Raw genomic sequence first — 22,351 nt, 5'->3', positions numbered from 1 at the left:
AGAAGCTCTAACTCCTGGTTAAGATTTCTTCATAAAAGTCTGCAATCAATTATCTATATATTATTTATTTGATAAGAAAATGTATTAAAGTTCATGTATACAAAGCCTTACCCTGGGACTCCTCCAGCTTCCATGTGGTTTGCCAATGTAACATCATGTGACCATACATCATACTGCCACTTCTGTAGCCCAATAACACCACAAAGGACATTTCCAGAATGCACTCCTACACGCATATTGATATCAACTCCAGTTGCATCTCTGACCTTCCTACAGTTAAGAAGAAGATGATGTTAGGATACAACATGGGTCCATAATTTTGAATTTACAAGAAAGCCAAACAACAATGGTAATGGTACCTTATTTCATTTATCTCTAGTACCAGGTTACTCAGATGCTTTCTTTTGCTAAAAGGTTTACTTTTTATATGTTATCACTATTGTCACATTTTTGGAACCATTCGTTTGTAACAAATACTCATTCTAAGTCCAAACTAGAGTTCCCTTTTCTAATACCCATGTTAATTATTTTAGGAATAGTAAGCCATACAGAGGAGAAACTTGGCCTTCTGACTAAGCTTGAACTGCAACTCTTTGGAAGATCTTTGTTCTATCCCAGCTCTGTTGCCAAGTACGTGTGAAATCTTTGATAAATCATGTAACTTCTCTGTACCTCAGTTAACCTATAATATTTACCTACCTCAAAAGAAGTGTTATTAATATTTGTAAATGTTTTTAACTCCATGGAATGAAGGTGCGATTCCTGTGTATCAAACTTGGAAGATACTGAGCATGGGAAATCTTCTTTTTTGTGAGGTTCAGAGTGGCAGTACGAAATACTGCTACAAAGAGATCCACATACAGTAGTTATTGTAGGGTTTGGTACATGATATTGGTAACATAATCAGTCTAAGGGAAAGAATGGCACCACATTACTAGCCTGTTGAATTATGGAACAAATATGGCACAGTCATTTCTCTTTCTTCTGAAGCAAGAATTGGCTTGGGCAGAAATGGGGCACTGGACCTAATGGATGACTGGTTTAATCTCGTATGGCAAATCCTATCTTCCTGTAACATTTCTGAAATGGTCTTTGGCCCAGAAGGTGAAAATTGGTGGAGTTTTATTTGACTGCCATTGTACAATGAAATCATGCTTCAAAATTATTTTTATGAAAGATGGGGTTGGAGTTATCAGATATTCTAGGCCCCATTCACTTGATAATGCATGTTTCCTTTCCACTACTGCTCTTTTACACTGTTTTTCTGTAGCTGACATACTGTTGGTAAGTGATCTCTGTAAGCAGTCCCATAAGATAAATGCAGCTTTGTTCTGCAGGACTGTAGTGCAATATATCTTTTTAACAGACTACTACAGAAAATCAACATCCTTGGGAGTTTTTTGTGCTTCAGTAGAGAACAACAGAGAGGACAAAGGTCTCCCAGCTTTATTTATTTATTTTCTCCCCTACCTTGCACCCTTGATAGTCATTTACATCTGTGCATTGTGTTAGCCATCTGTGCAAAACAGGTATAAAATGCTACCAAATCAGAACAGCAGTATTTAGCAAATGCTTTGTACAGGTGGCTAACACAAGGGTCAAAGGCAGTTGAAATTTAGGCCTTAAATCTTTTTCCAGTGACATCCTGACCAAAAGTAAGATAGCAAATTGGCCTCTGCATTTCATTTTAGGTCATAAAGTTGACAAATATTATATGAAATTTGAGGATTTGAATTAGCTTGAATCAGGTTTCAAGGTCACATTTTTCTGTGTGGACCACAAACTCTGAGTTGGTTTTCATTCTTGACACAGAGGGTTTCTGGGAGCGGGAGCAGCAATGAATCCTCATAACTCAGGATGCCGCTGCTAACTTCAGCCCTAAGGTTACAGTTGTCTGTTACTGCCATATCCTTGCTTCACAGATGGCCAATGTATCTGTCTATCAAAAGCTTCAGTGGGTAGCACAGCTTTCCTTCCCCAGACCAACTTTTCCCTGCCCCCAAATCGTGCTGTGTGGGAGCATGGACAGAGCCCACAAAATTTTGCCATTTACAGAGGACCAATATGCCCTGTGAGTGCTTCTCAAATCCTAACCCACGTTCCCTACCCAGTGACCACACAGTTTCTGCTGAATAATGTGCTCTCCACAGCTGAGAAAGAGAGAGCAGAATGTGCTCCATACAGAACTCAAAACAACAAAGAAATATGAGTATCAGAAGTCATCAGAACATTATACCGAGATTATTCAGTTTTGATCTGTTATTACAGTGATGCAAAAAGCAAACAAAAACACAACCCAGAAAAGCTTACAAGAAATCAATTATGTTGATCCTCGGATCACGAAACAGGCTACAGAATATTGTAAAGAAAATAAATCAAATATCAATAAATATTAAGTATTACAAAAATACACAGTTTAGTAAATGAAATCATTATGAACTGTTATTGCTATCATACCCAGGACAGTTAGACTGGGAGAATAAAATGTAGTTGAAGAAAAGGCACTTTAAAGACACATTAGAAACATTTTCATGTAAGGAAGAACAAAATGTTTGGAGTGGCATGGAATGTGAAGTCTGTTAATGCAAAAGGTTGGGTTAATTCAGGAAGCAATTACCATATATCCAGGGCCGGTGCAGCCATTTAGGCGACCTAGGCAGTCACCTAGGGCACTAGGATTTGGGGGGCGCCATTTTCATTGGCAGCGACCGCGGCGGCTGGATCTTCGGCCGCCCCGGTCGCCGCTGGCATTTAGGCAGAGGGAGCTGGGGCAGTAGAGCGCGGGGAGGCCAATCAGCTTAGGTGCCGCAAGCCTGGGAGGCAGGAGAAGTGAAGCAGTGACAGCGTGCTCGGGGAGGAGGCGGGGCAGGGGTGAGCTGGGGCGGGGGGGGGGCCTCAGGGGGGGGGGGGGGGGGGGGCGCGGGGGGGGGCCTCAGGGTGGGGGGGCGGGGGGGGGGGGGGCCGCGGGGGGGGGGCTCGGGGACGGGGACAGGGCGCAAGGTGGAAGTTTTGCCTAGGGCGCGAAACATCCTTCCACCGGCCCTGCATATATCCTGTTTAAGAAGAGCTATATTAAAAGGGTTGAATCATAAAAAAAAAAATAGTTAAAATGCTTTCTTTTCTTCTTAATATTTCTTATGTAAGATAAAGTGCTGTTCTGGCTAACTAGCAGGCTTTTTCAGAGGAAACCAAAGCAAGTTCTTGGTTTCTTTTGGATTTCCTTAAGGAGGGATGTATTAACAAAAGAAGAATTAGAAAGACTATTGTAAATTAGAGTTATGGATGCAAAATGTCTAAGGCTGTGGAACTACTCACATTTTTAAAATTAGGCATGTGTTAAGTGCCTTGCTGATCTGGGGCCTAAATGACTTTCTGACTTGAATAAATATGCATACAGACAACTAGATACAGAAATTAAGAATATACACACTCCAATTCAGAAGAGCACTTAGGCTAGGATTTTTCAAAGGAGCCTAAAAGGAGTTAAAGTGCCCAAATCCCATTTAATTTGATTTCATTTGGGACGTGGGCACTTTGGGTCCCATTAAATTCCCAGTCTTAAACACATGCTTAAGTGCTTTGCTGAATCAGGACTACAGAAACTGAATGCTCACCCTATTTAAAGGGTTTTTGTTGTTCCAACAATTACTTTCACGTCAATGAAAATGTTCTCTGAACAAAAAAGAATTTCATGAGATTAAATCAAAGACAGCTGTTGAGAACCTCTAGCTGAGTAATATTTAATTGAGAAGGGCACCAGATGGTTGTGCGGGAGAGAGGTGAAGGAAAAACAACAACAGAATTTAAAATGAAATGTAGAATATTTCTTTGTCATAGAATCACAGAATTGTATGGTTTCAGAGTAGCAGCCGTGTTAGTCTATATCCGCAAAAAGAACAGGAGTACTTGTGGCAAAAAAAAACTTTTGAAGTGATAGACTGGGAATGGCTGAGCCATTACAAACATTGAATCTATCTCTCCTTGTAAGTATTTTCACACTTGCTTCTTATCAAACTGTCTGTACTGAGCTATCTTGATTATCACTTCAAAAGTTTTTTTCTCTTACTTAATTGGCCTCTCAGAGTTGGTAAGACAACTCCCACCTGTTCATGCTCTCTGTATGTGTGTATATATATCTCCTCAATATGTGTTTCACTCTATATGCATCCGAAGAAGTGGGTTGTAGCCCACGAAAGCTTATGCTCTAATAAATTTGTTAGTCTCTAAGGTGCCACAAGTACTCCTGTTCTTTTTATAGAATTGTATGACTCTGAAGAGACCTCAAGAGGTCATCTAGTCCAGTCCTCTGCACTCATGGAAGAACTAATTATTCTCTAGACTATCCCTGAGAAGCGTTTGTCTAATCTGCTCTTAAAAAATCTCCAATGATGGGGATTCCACAACTTCCCTAGGCAATTTATTCCAGTGCTTAACCACCCTGACAATCAGGAAGTTTTTCCTATTGTCCAACCTAAAGTCCTTTCCTGCAATTTAAGCCCATTGCTTCTTGTTCTATCCTCAGAGGTTAAGGAGAACAATTTGTCTCCCTACTTCTTGTAACAACCTTTTATGTCCCCTCTCAGTCTTCTCTTCTTCAGACTAAACAAACAAATTTTTTTCAATATTCCCTCACAGGACATCTTAGCTTTATGCTTAAGCCACCCAATTGAAGTACAATTGCTGTTAGTACAACAGGAAGCATACGTGCATATGGCTCGATGGGAGTCGTGGATACTGAGCTCCTTTATAAGTAAGGCAATAACTGTAAGACATATTGACTCCATATTGTGTAACATAGACCACAGAAGTAAAGCATTCTGAAATAAAGATGATCAGTAGGACTATTCACATATTTACATGGGAGTAATCACAACTTTTTACTTCAGTTGGGATAGTCATGTGTTTAAGAACCAGGCTGAATAAGGGACTAAAACCACAGATGACTAACTAGGCTTTCTAATTTTTTCTATCACTTAACAATTTGGTCTAATTCCTTTTCTACTTTAGGGGCCACTGGAGCTGAAACTATCCTCATATGTACATCAAAATCTATGCACAATTGCTAGTTTTAATATCAAAGTGCTTTACTTTTGTAGTTCACAGAGCCCCAGTGTCGACACATGTATTGACCTGAAACAACTAAAAAAAATATGTCAGAGAGAGAAAAATAAATCCCATGCATATTAGATGACTTCCTCCTACAAGCATTCTTCTTCCTTCTAGGTTTTGCACTGGCAGATTTAGAGTTAGTGGGGCCCTGTGCGCTCTGGGAGGAAGTTTGGGTGCGGGGTGTGGGCTCTGGGCTGGGTCAGGGAGTTGGGTTGCAGAAGGAGGTGAGGGGTGCGGGCTCTGGGAGGAAGTGTGGGTGCCTCTGGCAATGGCTCCTAGGCATGGGAGACAGAGGGTCTCTGTGTGCCGCTGCCCACAGGCGCTGCCCCCACAGCTCCCATTGGTCACAGTTCCCGGCCAATGGGAGCTGCGGAGTCGGTGCTTGGGACGGGGACAACGTGCGGAGACACCCCCTTAGGGGCCACAGGGACATGCCAGCAGCCAGGTGCTTCTGGGAGAGGCGTGCGGCCACCAGCCATGGAATGTAGGCAGCTTGTCTGCCTGAGCCCTGCTGCACTGCCAGCCGGGACATGGGGGCAGGTTGTCAGATGAGATTTGTCCTGCATTTTGGGGGCCCTCCTGTCATTGGGGCCCAATGCCACCGCACTGTTTGTTTCATGGTAAATCCACCTCTGAGGTTTTGCAAGTAGTTTTTAGCAAGTTGGTCATCACACAGATGTAGTGACAATGAAGGAAATATGGAGTTATTAATAACAATACAGACATGCATAAAAAGTCCAAAATCTTGGCTTAGTTTAGACCTGAGCCTTTAAAATATGTCAAACAGCAGATGCTGTTCTGTATTTCAAAAAGAGGAGATGTAGGTTGAGTAAATACTAACCAAAAACCTTCCCTAAGCTGTGAAGTAAATTTCTCTTTTACCTTCTATGCTTTAGGCCTATACATTTGCAATAGAGATATAATAGATCAAGCTATAATATTTGTTACAATATTGTAACAAATTATGTTATTACCTAGATAAAATAATACAGCTGTCAAAATAAATAAAAGATGTCAATTAATATTTAAAAAATGTTACCAGAAAACTAAAGCTGTCTAAAGCATTCTGTAACGGACCCCTTTGCTGCAGCCCCAAACTCCTTCCTCATACTTCCTCATTCCTCCACTTGCTAATATACCTCCCTTCCCATGTCTAATTCCTCTCCCCCCGCATACTTTAATTATATTCCCTGCGAACTAAAATTGCTACCCACAATTCACAATTTGTAGCAGTAGCAACCTCCGGACACTCAGTCAAAACTCCTTTTGTCTTAGGTATAGGCTTGTGATTAATTAATGAAGAGTGAGTTCACAGCCATCAAGAGGTCTGTGATTCATCCAGTCATCAGTACCCCTCAGTTTAACAGTGCAAAGCAGGAGAAGGAAACAGGCTTTTTGGAGGCTGGTGAGTCTAACTTGGTAACTCCTTAGTCAAATGACTCAAAATCTTGGTCAAATGCTAAATTCCTGCTAAGCTGCGTGGCCAAGCCTATCAAGGGTTGCGCAGGCGCTCAGGGCTGCGGCAGGGAGCGGTGGGGAGAGATGTTCTCTTGCAGCCCCGGAGCTGCTGCGGCCAGGGAGAGGCACCTCTCCCCCCCAGCCCAGGTGCTGCTGGGGTGAGAGAGGGCTGGGGGGAGTCCTCTCTCCCCGCCGTGGCCCTGGAACAGCCTGCAACCCAAATCCCTCATCCCTGGCCCCACCCCCAAGCCTGCATCCCCAGCTAGAGCCCTCACCCCTCTGCACCAAACCCTCTGCTCCAGCCCTGAGTCCTTTCCCACACACCGAGTTCCTCAGTCCCACCCCCGCCACACGTCACCTCCCTATTGGTACACATAACAAAATTCATTCCGCACATGCACGGGAAAAATTAGAGGGAACCAAAACTGGTCAAATGACCCGATGCCCCCATGAAGTACACCAAATTTCAAGTATCAGAGGGGTAGCCGTGTTAGTCTGAATTTTTAAAAAGCAACAGAGGGTCCTGTGGCACCTTTAAGACTAACAGAAGTATTGGGAGCATAAGCTTTCGTGGGTAAGAACCTCACTTCTTCAGATGCAAGTAATGGAAATTTCCAGAGGCAGGTATAAATCAGTATGGAGATAACGCTTCTTGGCCCCCCTCTTTTTCTCCAAGGCGTAGAAGAAGCGGGAGCTGCGATCCATCTCCCGAAGGAGGCGGATACGGGATGGAACAAAGGCACCTCAGGCCTGATGGTCCTCGAGGGTCCGGAGCTCCTCCCGCTTCTCCCGGCACACTCCGCAGAGGGATGGATCACCAGGGCTGGCGGCCAGATGCCTCTCCAGCTCTAAGACCTCCCGTTCCAACTGCCCTATCACCGCATCCCACCGTCGGCTGGCGCCCCGGGTGTAGTCACGGCAGAAGAGCCGGGCGCACATCTTCCCCAGGTCCACCACCGCTGCGCCGAGGGAAAGGCACGCCGCTGCCCTCGCCAGGCCAGCCAGAACTCCCGGAAGGACGCCACGAAGCCCACATCCTCCAACAAGCTATTATTAAAGTGCCAATAGGCCGGCCCCGGCCTCTCCGTGCAGAGAGAGGCTGTCACGGTGGCTAGATGGTGATCTGAAAAAGGTGCTGGCCGGACGCTGGAGGAGTGGGCCCGTGAAAGATGGAAGCGTGACAAATAGATGCGGTCCAACCGGGAGTGGCGCGACCGATGGACCTCCACCCGGACAAAAGTGAACATCGAATCATCATCCGGGTGGTGGTCGCGCCAGACGTCCACCAGGGAGTGATGTTCGACGATCTCCCGGAGGACGTCCACGGCGGCCGGGTGCTGCTCGGTCCCCGAGTGGTCCCGTTCCTCAAGGAACTCCCGTAGCTCCTCTCTCAGCGTATGGGGGGGGTGGGGTTACCGATCTATGGTTTTCCCCCAATGGGGCCCCCGTCACAGCCCCGTGGCCCACCGAGACGGGCAAGCAGGGGGTAGACCCTCAATGTGGCGTCCAATGGGCTGGTGCCACGTGGCCCGCCTCAGACCCTGGCTCAATGGGGGGCGGCGGAGGGAAAATAGCAGCCCCTGGTGGGTCGGGACAGGGAAAAACAAAGGCCACTCCTTGGGGGTCATCCTTTGAGATATAGAAGGAGACAGCCCCAGAGGAGGCAAAAGCATCACGGGAAGTGGAGGGGACAGGGACGGGGTCGATGTCAGGAGCAGGGCCAGAGTCAGGAATAGGGACAGGGGAAGGGGCGATAGTGGGATCGGGGGCCCCAGCAGCCAGGCTACTTGGTGTGGGGGGGGTGGCACCCGCAAATAGGCTCAGGGATTTGCGGGGAGGGAGGGGGGCCCTCGGTGATGCCGAGCTCGTGCTCCAAGGCAGATAGTAAGGCCACGGCATCCGTAGGTGGAGAATCAACGATGGGGCCCCCACCCGGGAAGGAGGTCGGCTGCCCCGCAGCCATGAGGGAGTTCCCTGGCGACTCGGGTCCCGGCCGCATGGCACTGGCCGTCGCCTCAAGAGACTCGGCGGCCGCTAGCGGGATGCCATCCCCAGCCGGGTTGGTGGAAGAGTCCAGGGGCTCCTCGGAGGTGGGAGCGGAAGCAGTGGATAAGGGGATAGAAAACGGGGAAAGGGAGGCCGAGGCGAGGTCACTCAGATTGAGGCCCGCTGGCAGAGGGTCGTCCTCCCCCTGGGTAACCGGGGTCAGACCCAGGGCCTCGATCTCCTCATAAATGGAGGGGAGATTATCTTCCACCACCCCAGAGCTCTCCCCGCCCGCACCCGAAGCAACGCTCGCCTTGGTGCTTGCAGGGGCTTCAGATTGTAAGGGGGCGAGAGGGGCTCCATCAGGGGTTTCCATAGGAAGGGACTCCGGAGGAGGGGCAGTGCTATCCTCCGGTGCTGCCACGTTTTCCCCAGCCGGCAATGGTGGACAAAATCCACCCGGGGGCAAAGCGGAAGGCTCGGCAGCAGTGCCCTCTTTCCTGGTCTTCCGGGGGGCTTCCACATCAGATGGGAGGAGCAGAGCTCGAGCCTTCCGCTTGCCCCACTTCCCCCGTGCTAAGGACCAGCCCTCCATGGCATCATCTGGAGGCTGACTAACAGGGGTCGGATCAGGGAGCAAGGGCAATGGCTCAGGGACTCGGGGAGGTAAAAGTGGGGCAGCATGTAGGAGGGAAGAATCCCCTTGGGGCAGGCTCTCTGCTATGCCCGGCGGTATCCCTACCTCACCCTCCTCCACAGGCCTCGCCCGATCGTCTGGGCGCACTGGGGGAGATACCCCTTGGGCCCGAGCGGGAGCATTGGTGGGTCGAAAAGGAGGAGGGGCAGCTTCAGGTGCCGGGCAGCCAGGGGCGCCGGAGATGACGGGGCCGGCGCCCTGATGGAGCTCGGGGGCCCCGGATGCCTCTCCGTGCCGGGCCAATGGGCAGTTCCTCCGGATGTGCCCCATCTCCCAGCAGAGGTAGCACCAGGCCTCCCCCGTTGAATAATACACCCGGTAGCGGGCCCCCTGGTAGGGGACCAAGAAGGACCCCTCAAGCACCTCACCGTCAGGTGCCACCAGCAGCAGTTGTAACTGTACCTGCCGGCAGAACGAGAGGACATGATGGAGGGCGGGGTCTTTGCAGCCCAACGGGAGAGGGCTAACCACAGAGATCGGCCTCCCCAGGGTAGAGAGGGCTGGTAACAGGGCGGCATTAGGAAGGAAGGGAGGGACAGAGGTCAGTACCAGTCGGGCCCCCAGGTCGTCTAGCGGCTCAAGGGGGATGAACACGCCTCCCACCGCCAGGCCCTTCTCCACCGCCTCCTGGGCGGCGGCCTCCGATGCTAGGAAGAAGACAACCTTTCCGTACATCTTGGAGGCCGCCACAATGGCCGTGGGCCCCACCACCCTCGCCAACGCCTGCACACAGGTCTCCACGTGGGGCGAGGCAGGTACCAGGAGGCAACGGACGCTGTGCCTCCTGGTCAAGGTGGGGAAGGGGCCCCGGCCGCTATAGATGGTAGCAGAGGTGGTGGTCGGTTGAGATGATGATGCAGCGGCAGGCGGGGGGGGCCGCTGCCACCTGGGCATATGCCCTGGGGGCCAGGGGAGGGACACCTACAGAGCTGGTGGAGGGAACAGCAGGGAGGGACGCCGCAGCCAGTAGCGGGGCCGCGGCAGTGGGAGCAGCCCCGCCATGGAGGGCCTGGCTTTTTGGTGGGGCCTTTACCTTTCTTTGTGCCCTGGCCCTTCCTGCCGGCTGGGGGGGCTCCCCCAGAGGCGGAGGGGGCGAGGGACGTGGCAGCAGCGGAGGTCACCTCGTTACCCGCCGCTGCCGGCACTCCAGCAGGGGCGGTAGCAGGTGGCACGGCAGCGGCGGTTGAGGTAGAGGCTAGGGGGTACGACGGTGGGGCGGGTGGAGGAGGGGCAGCAGGGTCTGCCCGAGGGATCCCACTCGCCTCGTCCCCTGCCATAATAAGGATGGGGGGAGGACAAACACCGAAGGGGGGGGCAGGGAGAGGGGAAGCAGGTCGACCACTCCTCCCCGCTAGGCTGCAGGTAGGGGAGGAGGGCGCCAAAAAAGGAGGTGGGCTGGATGGGGGGGCTATCAAGGGCTAGGGGTCAGTCACCGACTCGGGGCGGTTTTCCGGCTCCTCTAGTCGCACCAAGGAAGGGGGGATATAACAGCATAGGGGGGTGCAGTGAGACAGGTTCAAACTAAAACGGGGAGGGACACAAGCGCATGGGAGGGGACATGGGCGCACAAGGGGAGGGGCTAATCAGGGCAAGGGGACCGCAGGGGGAGGGGAACAATCAGGCTGGGAGTGCGGCAGATGAACCACGGGGCTAGCTTCAGAGGCTGGGGCGGGTCAAACAGACAAAGGCTGCAGAGGGAAAAGGCGGGGCAGGCAAACAAACTGGAGCTAGCAAGGGGCTGGGGCAAGGGAAAGGGGAAAAAGGCTGCAAGGGGCAAATGGGTAGGCAGCAGGGGCAAAGCTGGGGGCTTGCTACAGGGGGGAAGGGGTTAGTCCAAAAAGGGGGGGGCACGTGCACTTGTAACAAAAAGAAAAAGTCTTTTTAAATTGGCTGCTGCTTCAGGCCCAATGGTGGCAACAGGGCGTGGCAAGTCTAGGTGAGCAGTTGAGTCCCAGAGGCAGGAGCTCGAGGCAGATGGTGAGTAGCCGGTGGGGGTGGTGGAGGGGGCAATGATGATGGTGGTGGTGGGGGTTGGGGTGGGGACACAGATGGACCAGGGGGCAGGCTCTACGCCACACCCCCTGTGTCCCCACAAACACAGTCAAGACCCCCACCACAAGAGCACAGTTCAAAAGTTATTCAATCTGTGAGAATCCCCTCCACAGTGGTCTGTAGAATTCCTACGCGCTTCTCCACTGGCAGATGGTCCTCTTCTTCTCCTCCTTGGGGCTCCAGCAGCTCCCCAGCAGCAAACACAGCAGCTTTAGGCGGCAGTCTGGTGGCCACCAGGAAGGACCCCTCTCAGGTGGTGGTGGTGGTGTCCACAGCAGCAGGAGCAATGGCTGGGGTCCCTCCTTCCCCTCCTCTGGGGAGTGGGCCAGCAGCCCCCCCCAAGGGGCTGTAGCTGGAGCAGCAGCAACTAAGGGAGGGGGGGGGTCTGGCCTAGCCAGGGGAGTAGCTGGAGCAGCAGCTGCAGTTGTAGGGAGAACCCAGGACCTAGTAGCAGGAGGAGCAGCCCCCTACCTCCCTCCCTCTAGGCCAGAGGGCTACAGGAGAGTGATCTATAAGAGAGATCTATTAACCTCAGATTAAGCAGGTTTTCTGTTCCCTGAGTGACCAGACCTATTGGGATCCAGGAAGTGGACGGGTGAAGCCCGCCCACTGCTAAAGGACCCCCCCCAGCCTAAGGAGGGGTCCACAGGACCTGGAGACCAAAAAATTACGGGGGACAACTAATAAAAGAACAGGGACAGGAGTGAGGTCAAAGGGTCAAACGAAGTGAACCAGACGGGGACACCGAGCAGAGAACCCCGGACAGCGCCCACTGCTCCTCGAAGGCGTCAAGGGAGCCAGTGGACGCCGCCCAGAGGAACTCTGCCCGGATACGTGAAAGAACGGAGGACCTGAAATACGTCCCACAGTCACAGGAAACTCCATCGGCCAACCTCCTCACTCTGGTTTTATAGATGGCCAGTTTCACTAGGGCCAGAAGGAGGTTGATCAGGAGGTCCCGCGACTTCGTGGGGCGACAGATAGGGAGTGCATAAATAAAAAGGTGAGGAGAAAAGTGCAACCAAAATCTTAACAAAATATCCGTGAGGAGCCGGAATAGGGGCTGCAGCCTGGCGCACTCCAGGTAAACATGCGCCAGGGTCTCCCTCACGCCGCAAAAGGGGCAGGTGTCTGGGATAGGGGTAAACTGCACCAAGTACACGCCCGTGCTCACGGCTCCGTGAAGGAGCCGCCAACTGATGTCTCCGGTGGGCTTCGGGATCAGAGCAGAATAAAGGCTGGCCCACCGGGACTCCTCACCCTCCAGAGGTGGCAGAAGGTCCCGCCACTTCGTATCGGGGCGGGACGCGAGGGTGAGTACATGAAGAACATGGAGCACGAGCGTGTATAGATGTTTCCTTGGTGCGGTCCGGAACAGAACCGGCTGCAGATGGTGCAGCCGGCTCATGGCGAATGGACGGGGAGGGGGCTGGTTGGGTCCACGGGGCAGGGGCCCGATGAAAAAGTCTGGAGGGCTCGGAGTGGAGGGTGGGCGGGGTGTGCCCTCTCGCAGGACCCGATCGAGATAGTCCCGAGCAGCGGGCGGCAAAGCGGCCCTCACCTCCTGAAGTACGCGCCGGGGAGTACGAGGTCTGGAGAGCCCCATGCGCTGAGCGAGCGTCAGGGGATCCAGCCAGTCTCCCCGGTTGTAGTCCAGGAGGTCTCCGACTTTGGTGACTTCTGCTAGGACCAACCTCTGGCGCACCATGGGGGACTCCGCCACCTGCACACGAAGCTGGGGGTTGTGTAGCAGGGGCTCCGCGAGGAGATCTGCCCCCACGGTGGCCGCCACGGACCTGGTCACTGAAAACAGTTTCCAGGTCCGGAGGAGGTCCTGGTAGAAGATCGGCAGCTCGGAGAGGCCTCGCGGAAGACCTCTCGGATGGAGATAAAGGAGCTGCCGGTCATATCGGAGCCCTCGGAAGCGGCGCAGGAAGGCGTGCGCCAATACGCTCCATGCCGGACTACCTGCACCATAAAGGAGCCTCTGCAGGGCCTGGAGGCGGAAGACATGGACCTAGCGTGCAGACACTTCAGGCCCTGCCCTCCCTCCTCCAGGGGTAGATGGAGAACCCCCGCAGAGACCCAGTGCAGTCCTGACCAAAAGAACTCCAGAATCAATGTCCGGAGGGTGGTCAGGAAGCCCGAGGCCGGGACCAGGGTGTTGAGCCGGTACCAGAGCATGGACAGGACTAGTTGATTGAGCACCAGTGCTCTCCCTCGAAGGGAGAGACACCGGAGCAGTCCTGTCCATTTCCGGAGCCGCTCCGACACCCTGCCCTCTAAACCTAGCCAGTTCTCCGGCGGAGACGGATGCGTGGCAGAAAGGTAAACGCCGAGATAGAGCAGCGGACCCACGCTCCACCGGATGGCCTGACGCGCGGGTGGGAGGGAGCTCGCCTGCCACCCGTCCCCTACCACCAGGCCAGAGCTCTTGACCCAGTTGACCCGGGCGGAGGAAGCCGCCGAATAGATGGTCTGGCAAGCCTCCACCCGCTCCAAGTCGCCCGGGCCCTGGACCATGAGGAGCACGTCGTCGGCGTACGCCGACAGGACCAACCGCAGCTCCGGCTCCCGCAGCACCAACCCTGCCAACCTCCTACGGAGGAGACAGAGGAAGGGCTTGATCGCCAGAGCATACAGCTGGCCCGAGAGGGGGAACCCTTGACGTACTCCTCGCCCGAAGCTGACCGGTTCGGTCAGGGTCCAGTTGAGCCTGACCAAACACTCTGCGGAGGCGTACAGCACCTGGAGAAAACCCACAGACTGGGGCCCGAAGCCAAACGCTCGCAGAGTGCCCAGGAGATACCCGTGGTCCACCCTGTCGAACGCCTTCTCCTGATCCAGGGACAGGAGAGCGAACGACAGACCATCCCTACACCCGAGTTCCAAGAGGTCCCGGACCAGATACAAGTTGTCGAAGATGGTGTGGCCCGGGACGGTGTAGGTCTGGTCTGGGTGGATCACATCCTCCAGCACGGACCCTAGCCGCAGCGAGATGGCCTTCGCTACGATTTTATAGTCCGTGCTGAGGAGCGAGATGGGACGCCAATTCCGTAAATCGCGGAGGTCCCCCTTCTTCGGCAATAAGGCAAGCACGGCTCGCCTGCACGAAAGAGGGAGGACCCCGCCCTGCAAGGACTCGGCCCGATGGTGACAAGGTCCGGGCCGAGGACGTCCCAAAACACGCGGTAGAACTCCATAGTCAGCTCGTCCATGCCCGGAGATTTATTGGTGGGCATGCGGTGGAGGGCTTCCAAGAACTCGGCCAGAGTGAGAGGCAGCTCTAGCCGGTCTCGGTCGCCCGCGCTGACCGTCGGGAGTTCATCCCAGAGCATTCTGCAAGCGTTAGGATCGGTCGGATCCGGGGAGAAAAGGCCTGCGTAGAAGGCCCTGGCCCTCCAGCACATTTCCGCTGGATCCGTGAGAGGGGTGCCGTCCTCTGCTAGAAGGCAGGTGACGTGCTTCTTGGCCCCCCTCTTTTTCTCCAGGGCGTAGAAGAAGTGGGAGCCGCGATCCATCTCCCGAAGGAGGCGGATGCGGGATCAAACAAAGGCACCTCGGGCCCGACGGTCCTCGAGGGTCCGGAGCTCTTCCCGCTTCTCCCGGCACGCTCCGCAGAGGGATGGATCACCAGGGCTGGCGGCCAGACGCCTCTCCAGCTCTAAGACCTCCTGTTCCAACTGCCCTATCGCCGCATCCCTCCATTGGCTGGCGCCCTGGGTGTAGTCACGGCAGAAGAGCCGGGCGCGCACCTTCCCCAGGTCCCACCACCGCCGCGCCGAGGGAAAGGCACGCCGCTGCCCTCGCCAGGCCAGCCAGAACTCCCGGAAGGACGCCACGAAGCCCACATCCTCCAACAAGCTATTATTAAAGTGCCAATAGGCAGTCCCCGGCCTCTCCGCGCAGAGGGAGGCTGTCACAGTGGCTAGATGGTGATCTGAAAAAGGGGCCGGCCGGACACTGGAGGAGTGGGCTCGGGAAAAATGGAAGCGTGACATATAGATGCGGTCCAACCGGGAGTGGTATGACCGATGGACTTCCACCTGGACAAAAGTGAATGTCGAAACGTCATCCCGGTGGTGGTCGCACCAGACGTCCACCAGGGAGTGATGTTCGACGATCTCCCGGAGGACATCCGCGGCGGCCGGGTGCTGCTCGGTCCCCGAGCGGTCCCGTTCCTCAAGGGTGGCGTTAAAGTCCCTGCCCAGGACCAGGCACTCGCGAGGATCCAAGGTGCCGAGGAAGGCGGATGCCTGCTGATAAAAACACAACCTCTCCGGGCCCAATGTCGGGGCGTAAACGTTGACGAGATTAACCACAAGCCCCTCCATGCAGACCCAGAGGTGCAGCAGGCGGCCTGGCACAGCCTCGGCAACCCCCAGCACCTTGGGCCGTAGGTCGGGGGAGAACAGGGTCGCCACTCCAGCCGTACGAACTGTGAGGTGGCTAAAATAGACCCTGTCCCCCCACTCCAGCCGCCAGCTAGCTTCAGCGGCCAGATCCGTATGGGTCTCCTGCAGGAAAATCACAGAGTACCCCCCGTCCCGAAGGAAGGAGAGCACCTGGCTCCTGCGGAGACCCATCCTACAGCCCCGGGTGTTTAATGTTGCAAAGATGATCGGTGCCATAAGGAGGGCTGGGGGGGATCCTCGCCGGCAGAGACGCTCACGGCCTCCCTCGGGCCGCGCAACAATCCGTGACCTACCCCGTGGGCGATTAAAGAGCCACGGAAGAGGCGGACCCGTTGGTAGGCCGCAGCGGCCTGCCTCCCGGTCCTCTTACCCTCCCCCATGAGGGCCCTCGTGGCCCGGAGGATCTGATGAAAATCCCCCCATCGCTGGAGTGCAAGCTGTACCTTGTTGCGGGAGCCACGGACGTCCTCAAGGAACTCCCGTAGCTCCTCTCTCAGCGTATGGGGGGGTGGGGTCACTGATCTATGGCTTTCCCCCAGTGGGGCCCCTGTCACAGCCCCGTGGCCCACCGAGACGGGTAAGCAGGGGGCAGACCCTCGACGTGGCGTCCGATGGTCCGACGCCACGTGGCCCGCCTCAGATCCTGGCTCAATGGGGGGCAGCGGAGGGAAAATAGCAGCCCCTGGTGGGTCGGGACAGGGAAAAACAAAGGCCACTCCTTGGGGGTCATCCTTTGAGATATAGAAGGAGACAGCCCCAGGGGAGGCAAAAGCATCACGGGAAGTGGAGGGGACAGGGACGGGGTTGGTGTCAGGGGTAGGGCTGGAATCAGGAATAGGGACAGGGGAAGGGGCGATATTGGGATTGGGGGTCCCAGCAGCCAGGCCACTGGGTGGGGGGGGGTAACACCCCGCAAATGGGCTCAGGGATTTGCGGGGAGGAAGGTGGGCCCTCAGCGATGCCGGACTCGTGCTCCAAGACAGATGGTAAGGCCACGGCATCCGTAGGTGGAGAATCAACGATGGGGCCCCCACCCGGAAAGGAGGTTGGCTGCCCCTCAGCCATGAGGGAGTCCTCTGGCGACTTGGGTCCCGGTTGCATGGCGGGTGCCATCTCAAGAGGCTCGGCGGCCGCTAGCGGGGTGCCATCTGCAGCCGGGTTGGTGGAAGAGTCCAGGGGCTCCTCGGAGGCGGGAGCAGAAGCAGTGGGTAAGGGGACGGAACATGGGGAAAGGGGGGCTGAGGCGAGGTCGCTCAGATCGAGGCCCACTGGCAAAGGGTCATCCTCCCCCTGGGTAACCGGGGTCAGACCCAGGGCCTCGATCTCCTCATAAATGGAGGGGAGATCGCCGTCCACCACCCCAGGGCTCTCCCCGCCCGCACCCGAAGCGACGCTCGCCTTGGTGCTTGCAGGGGCTTCAGATTGTATGGGGGCGAGAGGGGCTCCATCAGGGGCTTTCATAGGAAAGGACTCTGGAGGAGGGACAGTGCTATCCTCTGATGTTGCCACGTCTTCCCCAGCCGGCAGTGGTGGACAAAATCCACACGGGGGCAAAGCGGAAGGCTCAGCATCGGTGCCCCCATTCCTGGTTTTCCGGGGGGCTACCGCAACAGATGGGAGGAGCGGAGCTCCAGCCTTCCGCTTGCCCCTCTTCCCCTGTACTAAGGACCAGCCCTCCATGGCATCATCTGGGGGCTGGCTAACAGGTTTTGGGTCAGGGAGCAAGGGCGAAGGCTTAGGGACTCGGGGAAGTAATGGTGGGGTAGCATGTAGGAGGGAGGATTCTCCCTGGGACATGCCCTCTTCTATGCCCGGTGATATCCCTACCTCACCCTCCTCCACAGGCCCTGCCAGATCGCAGGAGGCAGAGGCGGGGCCCTCCCCCTCGTCTAGGCGCACTGGGGGAGATACCCCTTGGGCCCGAGTGGGAGCATTGGTGGGCCGGAAAGGAGGAGGGGCGGCTTCGGGCGCCGGGCAGCTAGGGGCGCCAGCGATGACGGGACCGGCACCCTGCCGGGGCTCGGGGGTCCTGGATGTCCCTCCGTGCCGGGCCAAGGGGCAGTCCCTCCGGACGTGTCCCATTGCCCGGCAGAGGTAGCACCGGGCCTCCCCCGTTGAATAATGCACCCGGTAGCGGGCCCCCTGGTAGGGGACCAAGAAGGACCCCTCGAGCGCCTCACCGTCACGTGCCGCCGGTGGCAGTTGTAACTGTACCTGCCGGCGGAATGAGAGGACATGATGGAGGCCAGGGTCTTTGCAGCCCAATGGGAGAGGGCTGACCACAGAGATTGGCCTCCCCAGGGTAGAGAGGGCGGGTAACAGGGCGGCATTTGGAAGGAAGGGAGGGACAGAAGTCAGGACCAGTCGGGCGCCCAGGTCTTCTAGCAGCTGCAGGGCGACGTACATGCCCCCCACCGCCAGGCCCTTCTCCACTGCCTCCTGGGCGGCGGCCTCCGATGCTAGGAAGAAGACGACCTTTCCGTACATCTTGGAGGCTGCCACAATGGCCGTGGGCCCCACCACCCTCGCCAACGCCCGCACGTAGGTCTCCACATGGGGCGAGGCGGGTACCAGGAGGCAACGGACGCCGTGCTTCCTAGTCAAGGTGGGGAAGGGGCCCCGGCCGCTATAGATGGTAGCAGAGGCGTTGGATGGGGGAGATGATGTAGCGGCAGGTAGGGGGGCCTCCGCCACCTGGGCGTATGCCCTGGGGGCCGGGGGAGGGACACCCACAGAGCTGTTGGAGGGAACAACAGGGAGGGATGCCGCGGCCGGTTGCGGGGTCGTGGCAGTGGGGGCACCCCCTGCCATGGAGGGCCTGGTTTTTTTAGCGGGGCCTTTACCCTTCTTTGTGCCCTGGCCCTTCCTGCCGGCTGAGGGGACTCCCCCAGCGTCAGAGGGGGCGAGGGATGTGGCAGCAGCGGAGGTCACCTTGTTACCCGCCGCTGCCAGTGTTCCAGCAGGGGTGGTAGCAGGTGGCTCGGCAGCAGCGATTGAGGTAGAGGCTGGGGGGACGATGGTGGGGCGGGTGGAGGAGGGGCAGTAGGGTCTGCCCGAGGCGTCCCACTCACCTCGTCCCCTGCCATAATGAGGACGGGGGAGAACAAACACTGGAGGGGGGGTAGGGAAGGGGGAAGGAGGTCAACCACTCCTCCCCGCTAGGCTGCAGGCAGAGGAGGAGGGCGCTAAAAAAGGGGGTGGGCTGGATGGGGGGGGGGCTATCAAGGGCTAGGGGTCAGTCACTGATTCGGAGAGGGTTTCCAGCTCCTCTAGTCGCACCAAGGAAGGGGGGATATAACAGCATAGGGGAGTGCAGTGAAACAGGGTCAAACTAAAATGGGGAGGGGCACAAGCGCATGGGAGGGGACATGGGCACACGAGGGGAGGGGCTAATCAGGGCAAGGGGATGCAGGGAGAAGGGAACAACCAGGCTGGGAATGGGGCAGGGGAACCACGGGGCTAGCATCAGAGGCTGGGGCGGGTCAAACAAAGAAAGGCTGCAAAGGGAAAGGGCGGGGCAGGCAAACAAACTGGAGCTAGCGAGGGGCTGGGGCAAGGGAGAGGGGCAAAAGGCTGCAAGGGGCAAATGGGTAGGTAGCAGGGGTAAAGCTGGGGGCTTGCTACAGGGGGGAGAGGGTCAGTCCAAAGGAGGGGGGGCACGTGCACTTGTAACAAAAAGGAAAAGCAGTTTAGGCTGGCTGCTGTATCAGGCCCAATGGTGGCAACAGGGCGTGGCAAGCCTAGGTGAGCAGCTGAGTCCCAGAGGCAGAAGCTCGAGGCAGATGGTGAGTAGCCGGTGGGGGTGGTGAAGGGGGCAACGATGATGGTGGTGGTGGGGATCGGGGGGGGGACACAGATGGACCAGGGGGCAGGCTCCACGCCACACCCCCTGTGTCTCCACAAACACAGTCTAGATCCCCACCACAAGAGCACAGTTCAAAAGTTACTCAGACCGGGAGGGCCCCCTCCACGGTGGTCTGTAGAATTCCTACGCGCTCCCCCACTGGCAGATGGTCCTCTTCTTCTCCTCAGGGCTCCAGCAGCTCCCCAGCAGCAAATGCAGCAGCTCCAGGCGGCAGTCTGGTGGCCAGCAGGAAGGACCCTTCTCAGGTGGAGGTGGTGGTGGCATCCCCAGCAGCAGGAGCAATGGCTGGGGTCTCTCCCTCCCCTCCTCTGGGGAGTGGGCTAGCAGGCCCCCCCCAAGGGGCTGTAGCTGGAGCAGCAGCAACCAAGGGTGTGAGTGGGTCTAGCAGGCAGCCAGCAAGCAGTTAGCAGAGAAAGAGGAGAAGTAGCTCCCTTCCTCCAGGTCAGAGGGCTACAGGACAGTGATCTATTAGTCCCAGGTCAGACAGGGTTTCTGTTTCCTGAGTGACCAGAGCAGGGGCTGTACTGGAGTAATCAGGAACCTGCTAGAACCAGTTATGGCAGGCTAATTAGGACACCTGGAGCCAATTAAGAAGAAGCTGCTAGCATCAATTAAGGCAGGCTAATCAGGGCACCTGGGTTTTAAAAGGAGCTCACTTCAGTTGGTGGTGTGAGTGTGAGGAGCTGGGAGCAAGAGGCACAAGGAGCTGAGAGTGAGAGGGTATGGTGCTGGAGGATTGAGGAGCACAAGCGTTATCAGACACCAGGAGGAAGGTCCTGTGGTGAGAAAAAGGAAGGTGCTTGGAGGACGCAATGGGGAAGTAGCCCAGGGAGTTGTAGCTGTCATGCAGCTGTTACAGGAGGCACTATTGACAGCTGCAGTCCACAGGGCCCTGGGCTGGAACCCGGAGTAGAGGGTGGGCCCGGTTTCCCCCCCCCCCCCCAAACCTCCCAATTGACCTGGACTGTGGGTTCTTCCAGAGGGGAAGGCCTCTGGGCTGTTCCCCAACCCATATGGTGAATCTCTGAGGCAAGAAAATCCGCCAATAAGCGCAGGACCCACCAAGATAGAGGAGGAACTTTGTCACACTTCCTAATACATTATATGTATGATGTGTATTTGTATTTCGCTAACAAGATTAGTCTTAGTTGTCTAGAAGTTACCCTGAATCAATAAGGAGTTGAGAGCATTGAGGAACTCATCATAACTAAGCCTAGTACTATCTGTAATGGGAAACTGGGCTTCTCTACAGCAAAAATTATTGTGAGAAACCAGAAGTGTTTCAAAGATTTAGCCTAAAAATCATACAGATTTTGTGGTCAAGAGAACTAAATATTATGTTTTGGGCTTAATGGGTGATATCCTTGTGCATGTGTAAGTGGCAAAGGTTGGCTATAAGTATCTCTTGGCCAATGTAATTTTGAACTGAATTGACATTCTTTGATAATTAAGTTATTTGTCTAAATTTTTAAATTCTACTGTAGAATTGTTTGGTTGAACTGATGTGAACAGTTCCATAATTCCAATGGCATATAAACTTGGTTGGAAGTAAATAAGGATCAATACTTAAGAATCCACAATTCCATGCTGATACCAAAATCACCTGCCCAGAGAAGTACAGAAGTTTCCCTTTGTAACAAGACTGTAATAAGACCTTGAATTAGGGAACTGATTTATTATCTCTTGAAAGTTATAACTTCCTATTTTGAGTTTATTTTTTAATATTGTGAACTCTATCACCTAACCATCTTTATTTTGCTTTCTGTAATTTCTTATCAGCTTTAAACACTGGTTAATTAAACTATTTAACCAATGTGTGGTTTATAATTTCTTTCTCCTACAAATAGCCGTTTGAAGTGTTGTAGCTCTGTTGGTCCCAGGACATTAGAAAGAGATGATGGGCGAAATAGTATCTTTTATTAGACCAACTTTTGTTGGTGAAGAAGACTCTCTCACCAACAGAAGTTGGTCCAATAAAAGACATTACCGCACCCAGCTTGTCTCTCTCATACAGATAACAATTGTATCACAACATTTGGACAGTATTATTACCAAAAACATTTGTATGGAATCATTAGTGGACTTAAGATCTTCCAAAAGAAAATACCAGAGTTCCTGTTGCACCTAGAAGTGGTAGTTACTAATATTGGATGGTATTCTTGTATATGACAAAAGAGAAACACGATGATATAATGTTCAATGAACAAAATATTTCATTGGAAACAATGAAGTCCATAAGTCTCAAGCTCAATAAAGATAAATACTTGATGTACCATAAATAACTGAAAGTGATGTAAAGGGGGAAGACACACTTTTGTATTTGGATTTAAAAAAAAAACATTAAGGAAATGCACCCTCCTGATTCCATTCCAGTACTGAAAATAATATTATATGATTCACCAAGTAACAAGATATGAATCCAGCCTTTCAGAAAGGCTACATCCCTTCAATGAATGTCTGATATGCAAGAGCACTTCCTATTCTATCCATCTACATACCCACTCAGGTACCTCTACTGGAGCATACCACAAGAACAGGTATCCAATAGATTGAAAGAATTTTACTGTCTCAAGAATCAATACTTAAGTAACTTAAGTTACATCTGTGATGCCAGTAAGCGTGGATGCCTGTAACTATGAATTAGGGGGAGTATTATTGCAAGGTCTTGAAGGTTAGCTAAAACCAGGTACACACAATCTATAGAAACGGTATTATGCACGACAGGTGCAATGCATAGGCAGAGTGTACCTGGTAAGTTCCAGGTAGTTG

At 54.2% G+C, this 22,351-nt stretch overlaps 1 protein-coding gene across 1 annotated transcript in view; it reads right to left on the bottom strand.

Moving 5' to 3' along the window:
- The window catches only part of ADCY2 (adenylate cyclase 2), a 480,497-nt gene that overhangs the window by 122,940 nt on the left and 335,206 nt on the right, over window positions 1-22,351 (bottom strand). The window contains exon 8 of the mRNA XM_026659125.1: window positions 112-270. Coding sequence (XP_026514910.1) covers window positions 112-270 — 159 coding nt within the window. The remainder of the gene's footprint in view (window positions 1-111; window positions 271-22,351) is intronic.

The sequence above is a fragment of the Terrapene carolina genome, unplaced genomic scaffold (genome assembly GCF_002925995.2).
Source record: "Terrapene carolina triunguis isolate 2854851 unplaced genomic scaffold, T_m_triunguis-2.0 Scaffold580, whole genome shotgun sequence".
NCBI lineage: Eukaryota > Metazoa > Chordata > Testudines > Emydidae > Terrapene > Terrapene triunguis.
Note: the sequence above shows the minus strand (reverse complement) of the source record. Positions and strands in the feature narration are given on the sequence as shown.